At 40.6% G+C, this 13310-nt stretch overlaps 1 protein-coding gene across 9 annotated transcripts in view; it reads left to right on the top strand.

Annotated features, from left to right (window-relative positions):
- The window catches only part of KMT2A (lysine methyltransferase 2A), an 80636-nt gene that overhangs the window by 58935 nt on the left and 8391 nt on the right, over positions 1 to 13310 (top strand). For all 9 annotated transcript variants that reach the window (XM_070490147.1, XM_070490150.1, XM_070490144.1 and 6 more), the window contains 2 exons: positions 391 to 561; positions 2253 to 2327. In XM_070490147.1, the coding sequence (XP_070346248.1) occupies positions 391 to 561; positions 2253 to 2327 (246 nt within the window). The remainder of the gene's footprint in view (positions 1 to 390; positions 562 to 2252; positions 2328 to 13310) is intronic.

The raw sequence follows: 13310 nt of genomic DNA, 5'->3' as shown, positions 1-13310 counted from the left end.
AGGCTCACAGTTTCGGATCCCAGGTGTGGACCTACTCCACTCATCAGTCATGCTGTGGAGGCATCTCACATACAAAGTAGAGGAAGATTGGCACAGATGTTAGCTCAGGGCTAATCTTCCTTGAGCAAGAAAGAAATAAAAAAGAAGATTGGCAACAGATGTTAGCTCAGGGTGAACGTCCTCACCCAAAAAAAAAAGAAATCTAGTTTTAGCCACTTTCTAGCTATGACCTTGGGTAAGCTGCTTTACCTCTTTGAGCCTCAGTTTTGTTATCTGTCAGTGGGAATAATAATACCAACTATGGAATGGTGTTAGCTTTAGAGATAATGTATGTGAAGTCAGTGCTCAGTAAGTGCTGTTGCATGTTGGCCCCTATTTTCTCTCTCATAGAACCAAAAACAGTGGAAGAAGAAGAAAGTAACTTCAGCTCTCCACTGATGCTTTGGCTCCAACAAGAACAGAAGCGGAAGGAAAGCATTGCTGAGAAAAAGCCTAAGAAAGGACTTGTTTTTGAAATTTCAAGTGATGATGGCTTTCAGATCTGTGCGGAAAGTATTGAAGGTCAGTGGATTGAGTTGGGCTGGCCCACCAGCACAGGCCCTGTTTCAGCTGGATCCACGCTGTCTATATTAGTACCGTTTAAGTGGGCAGTTTTGTGCTAGGTGTTGTGGAAGATATTTGGACACATTTTATATTTAACATGTCCTTAATAGTTAGTTATTGGAGAAATAGTCCATCATTTATGTGAAAACTTGATATAGGTTCTGTTTTTAAGATTGCACACACCTCTCTCTGACTTCTGCCTTCACACATTGCTTCCCTCTGCTTGGAATATTCTTTCTCCTCTCATACATCTGGGAGCTCCAGCTCATCCTTCAAGATTCAGCTCAGAAAGTCTTCCCTGACCTGAGGCACTCTCCCTCTCTCCTTTCAGCAACTTTTAGGATCTCAAATATTTCTCTCTCATAGCTTAAAATTTGTTTTCTAAATGTTCGCTTACTTTTATCTTACTCAACAAGGAACTTCCTGTAAGGGCTGGGATTTTATTTTCTTCCTCATCTTTGTATCCCAAGCATGTAGATGTTCACTGGCTGTTGAAAGACTGGTGAATGTTCTCTAGGTAGTAAGTACCAGAGGAGCTTGAAGGAGAGAAATACTGCTATGGGTCAGTTAGAGTTATCAAAAAAAAGTGAAGGTTAATAGAATAGAAGATTCTGTTAAAGGAGATGATAGAATTTGGGTTAGGCAAAGAGGAGTGGGAAAGCCTTTCTAAGGAGGGATGTAAGCAGAGTTAAAAGACAGGATTGCGTTTGGCGGGTACAGAGTGGCGTCACGTGGGAGGATGAAATCCCTGTGAAGTAACAGTGAAAAACACAACTGGGAAGGTGGGTTGGGCCCTGGTTTGCGAGGGCCTTCAGTGCCAAACCGTGAGGCCTTGTTAAATCTTGAGGAGTGAGATAAAAGCTGAATTTCGAGAAGCTTAATGTGGTAGCTCCATATAAAATAGATTGAATTAGAGACACTAAAAGCAAGAGGTCACTCATGAGAGTATTGCTCCAGTGGAGATGTCAGGTGATAAAGCCCATTTCTGGTAGGAAGAGAAGGAAAGGAAAGAAGAACATACTTAATGACTGCTTGGATCTGGAGAGTGGGGAGAGAAGAGTCAAAGAGACTGAAGATTCAGGCCTGAGTGACTGAAAGACAGATATGTAAGGAGAACAAGAAAATTACCAGTTCGACTGTATGAGTTCCACATGAGATATACTGAGTGTGGAGTGCTGGTAAGAAATCCAACAGACAGTAAGAGGTCATAGAATCTTAAGTTAGAGCTGGAAGGAACTGGAAAGATTTTCTAATTACACCCCTTAATTTTAAGGAACTGCGGGGTTATGATCTCCCCAGAGTCCTGATTAAGTTGTTAGTGCTGGTATTGTATTGGATGGGGATACAGGGAGTAGAATTGATGGCATACATTCGGGGTTGGGACGCAGACTGCCGGCAGGGGAGCCGAATGCTTTGGTGGTTCAGGGTCATTTGCAGAAGGTCTGGCTCTCCTCACTGCTTCTGTGTCCCTTCTAACAGCAGGGAGCCCTGCTGGCTACTACACCTTCTAGTGCACTGAACTGATCCACACTACGAGAACAACAACAAACTCCTCTCGCGTGGTGTGTCTTTGCGCTGTGGGGAGCACAATGTTTGGGCATGCCATTGGTGTTAAGAGTTGTTTGACCAGATATTTTATTTCCTCATAGATGCCTGGAAGTCACTGACAGATAAAGTCCAGGAAGCTCGATCAAATGCCCGCCTAAAGCAGCTCTCATTTGCAGGTAACAGCTACCGTGGTCATTTTCCTCCTGTCTCAGAATATTCTGGTAACTTGTTGGTCTAAGCTGCAGAGTTGATTCTACAAAAAAAAACAACTTTCTTTTTTTGTTTTTTTTATAACTTTTCACAGCTTTATTGAGATATAATTCTTATACAGTTCACTCATTTAAAACATACAATTCAGTATCTTTTAATATATTGACAGAGTTGTGCAACCATCACTACTGTATGGTTCCAGAACATTTTCAGCATCCCCAAAAGAAACCCCATAGCCATTAGCAGCCATTCCTCAGCCCTAGCCCCTGGCAGCTACTCATCTGCTTTCTGTCTCTGTGGATTTGCCTGTTCTATACATTTCACATAAATGGAATACAATATATGGCCTTTTCTGACTGGCTTCTTTCGTTTAACGTAAGGCTTTCAAGATTTCTCCCTACTCTAACATTGCATCAGTACTTCATTTCTGTTTCTTTACAGATGAATTTTATTTTTTTATAGTTTAGGAAAATATTTAATGTTTTTGGAAAACTTTACATGATCTATAAATAACAAGCAAGTACGTAGAAACATCTTCACTTCCTGTTCTGAATTTGCAAATAATTTACAAGTATGTAAATCACACTTGAAATTGTAATACAGATGAATTTTTTTATTGTGGTAAAAAACACACAACATAAAATTTGCTGTCTTAACCATTTTTAAGTGGACAGTTCAGTGGTATTAAATACATTCACATTCTTGTGCAGCCATCACCACCATCCATCCCCATAACTCTGTTCATCTTGTAAAACTGAAACTCTAAACCCATTAAACAGTAACTCTCTATTCTCTCTCCCCCGCCAACTTCTGTTTTTGTTTTTTGTGAGGAGGATTGGCCCTAAGCTAACATCTGTGCCAATCTTCCTATATTTTATATGTGGGATGCCACCACAGCATGGCTTGATGAGTGGTGTGTAAGTCCACACCCAGCATCTGAACCTACAAACCCTGGGCCACCAAGTTGGAGTGCACGAACTAAACCACTACATACCAGGTCAGCCCCTCCCCACAATTTCTGGAAACCACCATTATACTTTCTGTCTTTATGATTTTGACTACTTTGAGTATCTCGTGTAAGTGGAATCATACAGTATTTGGCTTTTTGTGACTGGCTTATTTCACTTAGCATAATGTCCTCAAGATTCATCGATGTTTTCCTTTTTAAGGCTGAATAATATTCCACTCTGTGTGTATGTATGTGTGTGTATCACATTTTGCTTATTGATTGATCCATCAATGGACACTTGGGCTGCTTCCACATTTTAACTATTGTGAATAATTCTGCTATGAACGTGGGTGTGCAGACATCTGTTCAAGATCCTGCTTTCACATCTTTTGGGTACATACCCAGAAGCGAGATTGCGGGGTCATATGGTACGTTTATTTTTAATTTTTTGAGGAATAGCCATACTGTTTTCCACAGCAGCTGTACCATTTTATGTTCCAACCAGCAGTGCACAAGGGTTCCAATTTCTCCAAATCCTCGCCAACACTTGTTGTTTTCTGCTTTTATGATAGTAGCCATCCTAATGGGTATGAGGTGGTATCTCATGGTGGTTTGGATTTGCATCTCCCTGATGATTCATGATGTTGAGCATCTTTTCATGTGCTTATTGTTCATTTGTATATCTTCTTTGGAGAAATGTCTATTCAAGGCCTTTGCCTATTTCTTAATCAGGTGGTTAGCTTTTTGCTGTTGAGTTTTAGAATTTCTCTGTATATTCTAGATATTAATCCCTTATCAGATGCATGATTTGGAAATGTTTTCACCCATTCCGTGGGCTGCCTTTTTAATCTGGGGATAGTCCTTTTTTTTTCAGATTGGTGAGGGAGGTATTTTGGGGGCAAGAAAATATGGTTCATAGGTCCTGCTCTGTCCAACTATGGTGGTCTTTGGGTGAACTATAATTAAAGTTGCACACAGCCTCTCCCAGTAGTCACTCAGAACTGATTACTGATAACACATGTAAAATTTTACTCCTGGAGGAAACCAGCATCCTGAACTCAGAGTGCAGCCTCAAATTGAGTAGCCCGGCACCGCCTTTTTGCCAACAAGACAAAGATTCCTTTGATTTATCCATGTCTTTTGCTGCCACATAGAATGCTGGCAGTGATCTCTGGAGGCAGAAACAACTGACTTCAAGCTCCATTTCTGCCCTTTTGCTATCAATGTTACATTGGATGCAACCTGATTAACTTCTCTGAGCTCACTCTCCCTATCTTTAATGTAGAAATATTAATGCAACCTTCAGAATTTGTTGAGGATTAATTAAAATAATGAACCTGACATTATTGGCAGCTATATATATATATATATATATATATATATATATATAGTGCACTGCTTATTTATATGTATATAAGTAAATTTTTATTTATTTATATATCCTAATATACCTAACATGCCAAATTAAGATTATTCTGATTGAAAGGATTTGAGACAGAATTCAGAGAAATCATTGAATACTAGCATTTTTTTTTTTTGGATAGTGTCTTTTGATGCATAAAATGTTTTAATTGTCATAAAGTCCAATTTCTCAACTTTTTCTTTTATTGCCCATGTGTTTGGTATCATATCTAAGAAATCATTGCCAAATCCAGTATCGTGAAGATTTTGTCTTATGTTTTCTTCTAACAGTTTTATAGTCTTAGGCCCTTGATCCACTTTAAGTTAATTTTTGTATATGGTGTTAGGTAAGAGTCCAACTTCATTTTTTATGTATCACGTTGATTGATTTGCGCATGTCGAACCATCCCTGTGTCCCTGCTGTGAATTCCACTTGATCCTGATGTATGATTCTTTTGATGAATTGCTGAATTCTGGTTGCCAAAATTTTGTTGAGAATTTTTGCATCTGTGTTCATCAGCGATATTGGCCTGTAGTTCTCCTTTTTCACACTGCCCTTGTCAGGCTTTGGTATCAGCATGATGTTGGCCTTGTAGAATGTGTTAGGAAGTGTTCCATCCTCCCTGATTTTTTGGAATAGCTTGAAAAGGATAGGTGTTAAATCCTCTCTGAAAGTTTGGTAGACTTCCCCAGGAAAGCCTTCTTGTCCTGGGGTTTTATTGTTTGGGATGCTTTTGATTGCTGTTTCATTCTCTTTCCTTGTGATTGGTCTGTTCAGATTGTCTGTTTCTTCTTGAGTGAGATTTGGGAGGTTGTAAGAGTCTAAGAATTTATCCATTTCCTCTAGGTTATCCATTTGGTTGGCATATAGTTTTTGAGAGTATTCTCTTATAATCTGTTGTATTTCTCTGGAGTCTGTTGTTATTTCTGCTCTTTCATTTCTGATTTTGTTTATTTGAGCTTTCTCTCTTTTTTTCTTTGTAAGTCTGGCTAGGGGTTTGTCAATTTTGTTTATCTTCTCAAAGAACCAGCTCTTTGTTTCATTGATCCTTTCTACTGTCTTTTTTGTTTCAATAGCATTTATTTCTGCTCTGATTTTTATTATTTCTCTCCTTCTGCTGACTTTGGGCTTTGTTTGTTCATCTTTTTCTTATTCAGTTAGGTGTAATTTGAGATTGCTTATTTGGGATTTTTCTTGTTTGCTAAGGTGTGCCTGTATTGCTATGAATTTCCCTCTTAATACAGCTTTTGCTGCATCCCAAATGAGTTGGTATGGCATGTTATTTTCATTTGTCTCCAGAGATTTTTTATTTCTTCTTTAATTTCTTCAACGATCCATTGCTTGTTCAATAGCATATTGTTTACTCTCCACATCTTTGTCCCTTTCTCAGCTTTTTTCTTGTAATTAATTTCTAGCTTTATCGTGTTATGATCAGAGAAGATGCTTGTTATTATTTCAATTTTTAAAAATTTATAGAGGCAACAGATTGTTGGATCTTGTTCTTTAATCCATCTTGCCACTCTGTGTCTTTTTATTGGAGAGTTCAATCCGTTTACATTGAGGGTGATTATTGATGTATGAGGGCTTAATGCTGTCATTCTGTCATTCATTTTCCAGTTTTCCTGCGTTTCCTTTGTTTCTCGTCCTGTGTGTTTTGGTCTACACATTGATTTCTGCGGTTTCTTGTGCTGTGTTTCTTCGTTTTTTCCTTATTTATTTTTTGTGTCTCTGTTCTACTTTTTAGTTTAGTGGCTACCCTGCAGTTTGTATTCAGAATCTTGTGCATAACATAGTCCTTTTTCTGATTGCCTCTTATTTCCTTAATCTAAACTGATTCAGTCCCTTTCTTCCTCCCCTTCTAAGTTATAATTCTCGTATCTTATTCCAACTTGTGTTGTGAGTTTGTGGTTAAAGTGACAAGATTGTCTTTGTTTTTGGTGTTTCCCTTCCCTTTATCCTAATGCTGTAGTTGAATATTTGCTATCCTATTCTATCTGTCTCCCTACTCTGTGTTTTGTGACCCCTTTCTCCCTTTTTTTCTTTTTTCAGGGATGGGGGCCTTCTTGAAGATTTCTTGTAGGGGGGCTCTCATGGCTACAAAGTCCCTTAGGTTTTGTTTGTCTGGGAAACATTTAACTTCTCCCTCATATCTGAAGGATATTTTTGCTAGATAGAGTATTCTTGGCTGAAGATTTTTATCTTTTAAGGTTTTGAATATGTCATTCCATTCTCTTCTAGCTTGTAAGGTTTCTGCAGAGAAGTCTGCTGAACGTCTGATAGGAGTTCCTCTGTAAGTTATTTTCTTCTGCCTTGCTGCCCTGAGCATTCTTTCTTTGTCATTCATTTTTGCCAGTTTTACTACTATGTGCCTTGCAGTAGGTCTTTTTACAATGACAAATCTAGGAGATCTGAAAGCTTCGTTCACACACATTTCTCTCTCATTCCCTAGATTTGGGAACTTCTCTGCTATTATTTCTTTGAACACGCTTTCTGCTCAATTCTCCTTCTCTTCACCTTCTGGGATATCTATAATTCTTATGTTGCATTTCCTCGTTGAGTCAGATATTTCTTGGAGACTTTCTTCATTTCTTTTTAGTCTCAGTTCTCTCTCCTCCTCTGTCTGGAGCAATTCAACATGTCCATCTTCGATTATGCTGATTCGCTCCTCTGTGGTATCCACACGAGCATTCAGGGAGTCCGTATTTTGTTTTATCTCTTCCATTGTGTCTTTCATTTCTAGTATTTCTGATTGATTTTTCTTTATAGTTTCAATCTGTTTTGTGAAGCTCTTAAACTCGTTGAATTGTTTCTCTATATTCTCTTTGACCTCATTGAGTTTCTTGACAATAGCTATTATGAATTCATTGTCATTTAGTTCACTCATTTCTGAGTCTTCAGGGCAGAATTCTGGGTATTTGTTTTCTCTCTGGTCTGGAGTTTTGGTGAACTGATTGATGGTGGAACTACGTGTTTTTCCCATTGTGATATTATTTGGTTGCAGTTACAGCCTATCACCACTGGGTGGGGGTCGAGAGCCATGTATTCTGAGCCCTCCCCCTTCAGCAGAGATGGCACCGGGCAGGCGGGGTTGGGGGTTGGGGGTACAGTGTTTTCTCCAGCATGCAGTCCCCAGTTTCCAGATCAGCTCTTGCTGTCTGGTCTCCTGGGGTCTTGGCTTGATGAGGTCACCCCATGCAAAAGCTTTCTGCCGTTAGAGGGCTTCCCTCTAGGCTGCAAGGGTGCTAGGAAGTCCTGGGTGATCCCACGGACACATGACTCCTCCACCGCTCCTTCCCTCACGGAGCCTCCTGTGGCAGCAGCGACTACAGTCTTTAGGGGAGGGAGCAAAGTTCTCTCTCACCCCACTCCAGCTCTTCTGACGGGGGCTCCAGACTCTCTGCCCTCCGTCACTTGGCTGCTGTGACTCTCCAAGGATTCCTCTGCTATTAGGATATTTCCTGTTGGAATATGGTTGCTCCTTTTTGTTGAATGTTGGAGGGGAGAGAGTCCTGGGCAAACTCACTCCACCATGATGGTGACATCACAATTCTCGTTTATTGGTTTTAATAGTTTTTTAGTGGTGTCCTTAGGGTTTTCTACACATAAGATAATATCATCTGCAAACAGAGGTAATCTCACTTCTTTCTTTCCAATTTGGGTGCCTTTTATTTATTTTTTTAAATTACTCTGGCTAGAACTTCCAGTATTGTGTTGAATAGAAATGGTGAAAGCAGACATCCTTCCCTTGTTCCCAGTCTTAGAGGGAAAGCGTTCAGTCTTTCACCATTGTATGGTATTTGCTGTGGGTTTTATTAATACAGTCATTTGTTGCCTAACAATGGGGATATGTTCTGAGAAATGCCTCGTTAGGCAATTTCATCATTGTGTGAACATCATAGAATATACTTACACAAACTCAGATGGCATAGCGTACTACACACCACACTAGGGCTCTATGGTACTGATCTTATGGGACCATCATTGTATCCGCAGTTCATCGTTGGCCAAAGTGTTGTTATGCAGTGCATAACTGTACTTCATTTTTTTATATTGCCAAATAATATCCTTTATGTGGCTATGCCTACCATATGTTGTTTGTCTCTTCATCAGCTGATGGACATTTGGGTCTTTTCCACCTTCTGCCTCTGATGAATAATATTTCCATGAATATTCATGTACAAGTTTTTGTGTAGACGTGTTTTTATTTCTCTTGGGTATATACCTGGGAGTGGATTTGCTGGGTCAAATGGTAACTTTATGTTTATCTTTTTGAGGAACTGCCAAATTGTTTTTCCAAAGTGGCTGCACCATTGTGCATTTCCACCAGCAATGTACAATGGTTCCAATATCTGTATCCTTGCTAACACTTGTTATTGTCTGTCTTTGTGATCATAGACATCCTAGTGAGTGTGAGATGGTGTCTCATTGTGGTTGTGTTATACTTTGTTTTTAAAGCTGAAGTAGTTTCTCATTGGTATTAGATTTCAAATTAAATTTAGGCAGTGTAAAAACATAGCATTAATACAGTTGTTTTGAGCGAACATTAAAGATTTTAATTAATCTAAGGTAGAAATCTTCCATTGACTCTGTTTTCCATATCTATCTACCCCTCTAATCTCCTTTCAGATTGGTCCTGGGAGGGGAAATGAATAAATGCTTAGAAGAATTGAACTTTATCTATAATGTTTTTGTTTTAAAGAGGAACAGATGGAAAATATTTGAAACATATATTAGAAAATATCAACATTTGTTTATTTGAAGTGGCAGGTTTATGTGTAGGTGTTATAACAGCCTATGTACTTTTCTATATTTTAAATTTTTCAGAATTTTTTAAATTAAAAAAAGGAGCAAAACATCGGACCATGCTGGGGCAGCGTCCCACATGCCACAGCTAGAAGGACCCACAACAAAGAATATACAACTATGTACTGGGGGGCTTTGCGGAGAAAAAGGGAAAAAATAAAAAAATCTTTAAAAAAAAAAAAAGGAGCAAAGGACATAACGGGCATTTTATCCTCTACAAAATACAAATGGCCAATAACATGATAAGATACTCAGTCTTACTCATAATTTTAAAATGCGTATTAAAACATGATTAATATTTTCACCTTAATTAACAAAGATTCAGAATTTGGAGGGGCCAGCTCTGTGGCCGAGTGGTTAAGTTCGTACGCTCTGCTGCGGCGGCCCAGGGTTCAGAGCCGGGGCATGGACATGGCACCACTCATCAGGCCACGTGGAGGCAGCGTCCCATATGCCACAACTAGAAGGACCTGCAACTAAGATATACAACTATGTACGGGGGGTTTGGGAAGATAAAGCAGAAAAAAACAAAAGAATTTGGAGATAATATAGATAAAGATGGAGGAGATGGGCTGTCCCTTAATTAATGGTAGGTATATAAATTACTAATACAGCTATTTGGAGGAACAGTTAAGCAATAGCTGTCAAAATTTTCAAGTCATGTGCCCTTCCATCCAACAATTCCACTTCTAGGAAATTATCCTATAGGTAGTTTCAACTAAGTTATAAAAATGTATAAGAATGTTCATTCCAACATGTGGTAGTAAAAAACTAGAAGCAAGGGGACGCCCCAGTGGCTGAGTGGTTGAGTTCCCACACTCTGCTTCGGCGGCCCAGGGTTTGCTGGTTTGGATCCTGGCATGGACCTAGCACCACTCATCAAGCCATGCTGTGGCAGGCATCCCACGTATAAAATGGGCACAAACGTTAGCTCAGGGCCAATCTTCCTCAGCAAAGGGAAGGAGGGTTGGTGGTGGGTGTTTGCTCAGGGCTAATCTTCCTCAAAAAGAAAACAAAACTAGAAGCAACCCAAATACTCCTCAATAGGGGAATTAAGAAAGAGAATCAAAGTTAATTAGCTGAAAAGGCAAGTTATAAGAGTATGTATTCCCTTTAGATACTTTTATATTATATATAATGGTTGCCTCAGAGGAGTGAGACCTGGGAAATTAGAATGGGCAACTTTTACTTTATTTCTGTACTATTTCCATGAGTAGGTATTACTTGGATGAATTTTTTAAAAAACTAGTTAATTCAAATATATTCAGTTTTTAAAAGAGCAGATGGCAAATAAGCTTTTAAGAAAAAGTCAGGCTTCTCTTGGGTCCTCTGCCTCTGCCCCCCTCACTCTGCCGTTCACTAGGCTTGCTCAGCCATTCCCACACTCTCATGTTGCACTCCAGGGATTAACCCGTTTTTCCTTCCCATCATCCCCCAGATCCCAGGTCAAAAAAATCCAGTGAATCGTAACGTCCTTCCCTTCCCTCATCGTTCACGTACAGTTGGTCACTGCTATTGATTCTCCTTCAAAAACATGAGTCCTCTTCCTTCCTTCTCTCTTTCCTTCCTCCAGCATCGCCCTTGTTACTCTCTCACCTGCAGTAGTAAAAAGCCTTGTCCCTGGTCCCTGAGTCTCCCGTCTCTCCTCCTTGTAATGAATCCTCTATGTTACCAGAAGTCCCTCAAAAGCTTCTTATTGTTGCCTACTAATTGTGGGGTAAAATCTTCACCCTGTGGAACGCCTGTAATGTGCCTGGCACCGTGGTGAACTCTTAGGCTTTAAGAGCTGAGCAGAAGCCCACTCAGCCCTGCTCTCCCGAGGTTTCCAGTCTGTGGCTCCCTTACACGCCAGGTCCTATTCACTCTGCCTCGTCCGTTCAGCCTCAGCTTTCACGACTTTCCTCACCCCTCAAGATTCCTTGTTCTGTAGCCACACTACATTGTTTACTGTTCCAGATCCATCTGTGTGTCTTAGAGTGTGCTCACAGAGGTGAGTCAGAGCCTCTGGGTTTGGAGTGAGAACGCTGAGGTTTTAACATGTGCCCAAGTAACTCTTGTGACTTACATTGCGTGTGCTTTCACATTAGCATGTCATGGTTCATGCAGTTCCCTCTCCCAGGAGTGGCCCCCTTCCCTCCATCTTCTTTCTCCTGCTCCCCAGATTCCCTTGTTTGCTTGACAAACTGTTAATTCTTCAACACCCTGCTCAGAATTCCCTCTTTTCTTTCGCCTTTTTTGACCATTTATCTCTGTGCCTACTGCCTTATCACTTAGGATGCTTGTGGCCTCTGGTTATAGAAACCCCAGCTCTCACTGATTTAAACAGTAAGATGACTTATCATCTTACATAACAGAAAGTCCAGAGGTGGGACAGGCATCAGGATTGGTTGAGAGGGGAGTTTGCAGTGTCCTTAAAGACCTAGATTCTTTCGTTCTTTCCAGTTTGCTGTCCTTGGTAAAGCCTCCTCTTCAGGCTGATAGCAGATGGCTGCAGCAGTTCCCAGGATCACATTCAGTTGTGGCGATGTTCAGAGGAGGGGCTTTTGTTGGGAAGAAATGGGCCTCTCACGTCTCATAGACCAGATTTGGTACCCTGTCCATTCCTAAGCTAGTCACCAGCAAGCGGACTGGGATTCCCATGGTTGGCTTAGAGTAATCATCCTTAGAATGGATGGAGAAGTTATCCACAGTGACCATTGTGTCCCTCAATCCAAAACCTGTCTGTCATTCTCCATCTCTGTGCTGCCACCTTGTCCCTGCCCTCCTGACCTTATATTCTAGTGGCGGATAAAAGTGCTCTGAAGAAGATAAGGGGGTAATGAAATAAATAGAGAGTGACACAAAGGTGGGTAGTTGGTGGCAGGGAGCCCCTTCTGGATGGAGTGGTCAGAAAAGGAGTCTCTTGACGAGGTGACTTCAAAGCTGAGACCTGAGTGATGAGGAGAAGGAGCCAGTCATGCAATGGTTAGAGTAGAAGTCTTCAGGGCAGAAGAAACAGCAGGTGAGAGAGCCCTGCAGTGGGCATGCCTGTGCTGTGTTTCTTGTCTGGCTCCTCCATGAAATACAAGCTCTATGAATACGGGTGCCTGCCTGTCTTGTTCACCTCTGTCTCCCCAAGTTTCTGTTTGGCACAGTGGAGAGATGGAAAGAATGTGTGGGATATAGTAGGCGCTGAGTAAATGTTTGCTGAATGAACAAATGAATCCCCCACAACACAAGAGATGGTTCCCTCTTAAGAGCTCCCACAGTACTTCATGTTCTAGTTTTACTGGGATACTTTCCCATTGTGTGGTTTGTGTACACACCTGCCTGCCTCTGCCAAGAGCTCCTTGAGTCCAGGGGCCAGTCATAATTCATCTTCGTTTCCCACTCTCGACACAGTACCTCATCTCAGTGTAAGCCCGGCAGTGAATGTAGAGTTGAACACAGCCTACGTATTAAAATGAACTTTTCGTGAAAATATACTTAAGTACATTTTTCAATGTTTTTTTCTACCTAGGAATCCACAGCAGTCTATAACTCCCAGGAAAAAATTCTTGGGGAAACCAGTGTTGTGTAGAAGAGAAGTTTGCCGTTGTCTTATGAGGCTCACGCTCTCCCTTTGTAGGCCTGTGTTATGTAGACTGAGGTGGAGTTCTCATCAGAACAACAGTTGTTCATAAGAATGTTGCTTCTCTGCAGACCTAACTTTTTACTTGTCATTGAAACCAAATTATCTCCCTTAGAAATTCTCTAAGTAAAATAGAAATCAGGCCACTAATAATATCTTTCCCCTCTGCTAAAAAATTACCCAAG

This window comes from Equus asinus, chromosome 20, assembly GCF_041296235.1.
Source record: "Equus asinus isolate D_3611 breed Donkey chromosome 20, EquAss-T2T_v2, whole genome shotgun sequence".
Lineage (NCBI taxonomy): Eukaryota > Metazoa > Chordata > Mammalia > Perissodactyla > Equidae > Equus > Equus asinus.
Note: the sequence above shows the minus strand (reverse complement) of the source record. Positions and strands in the feature narration are given on the sequence as shown.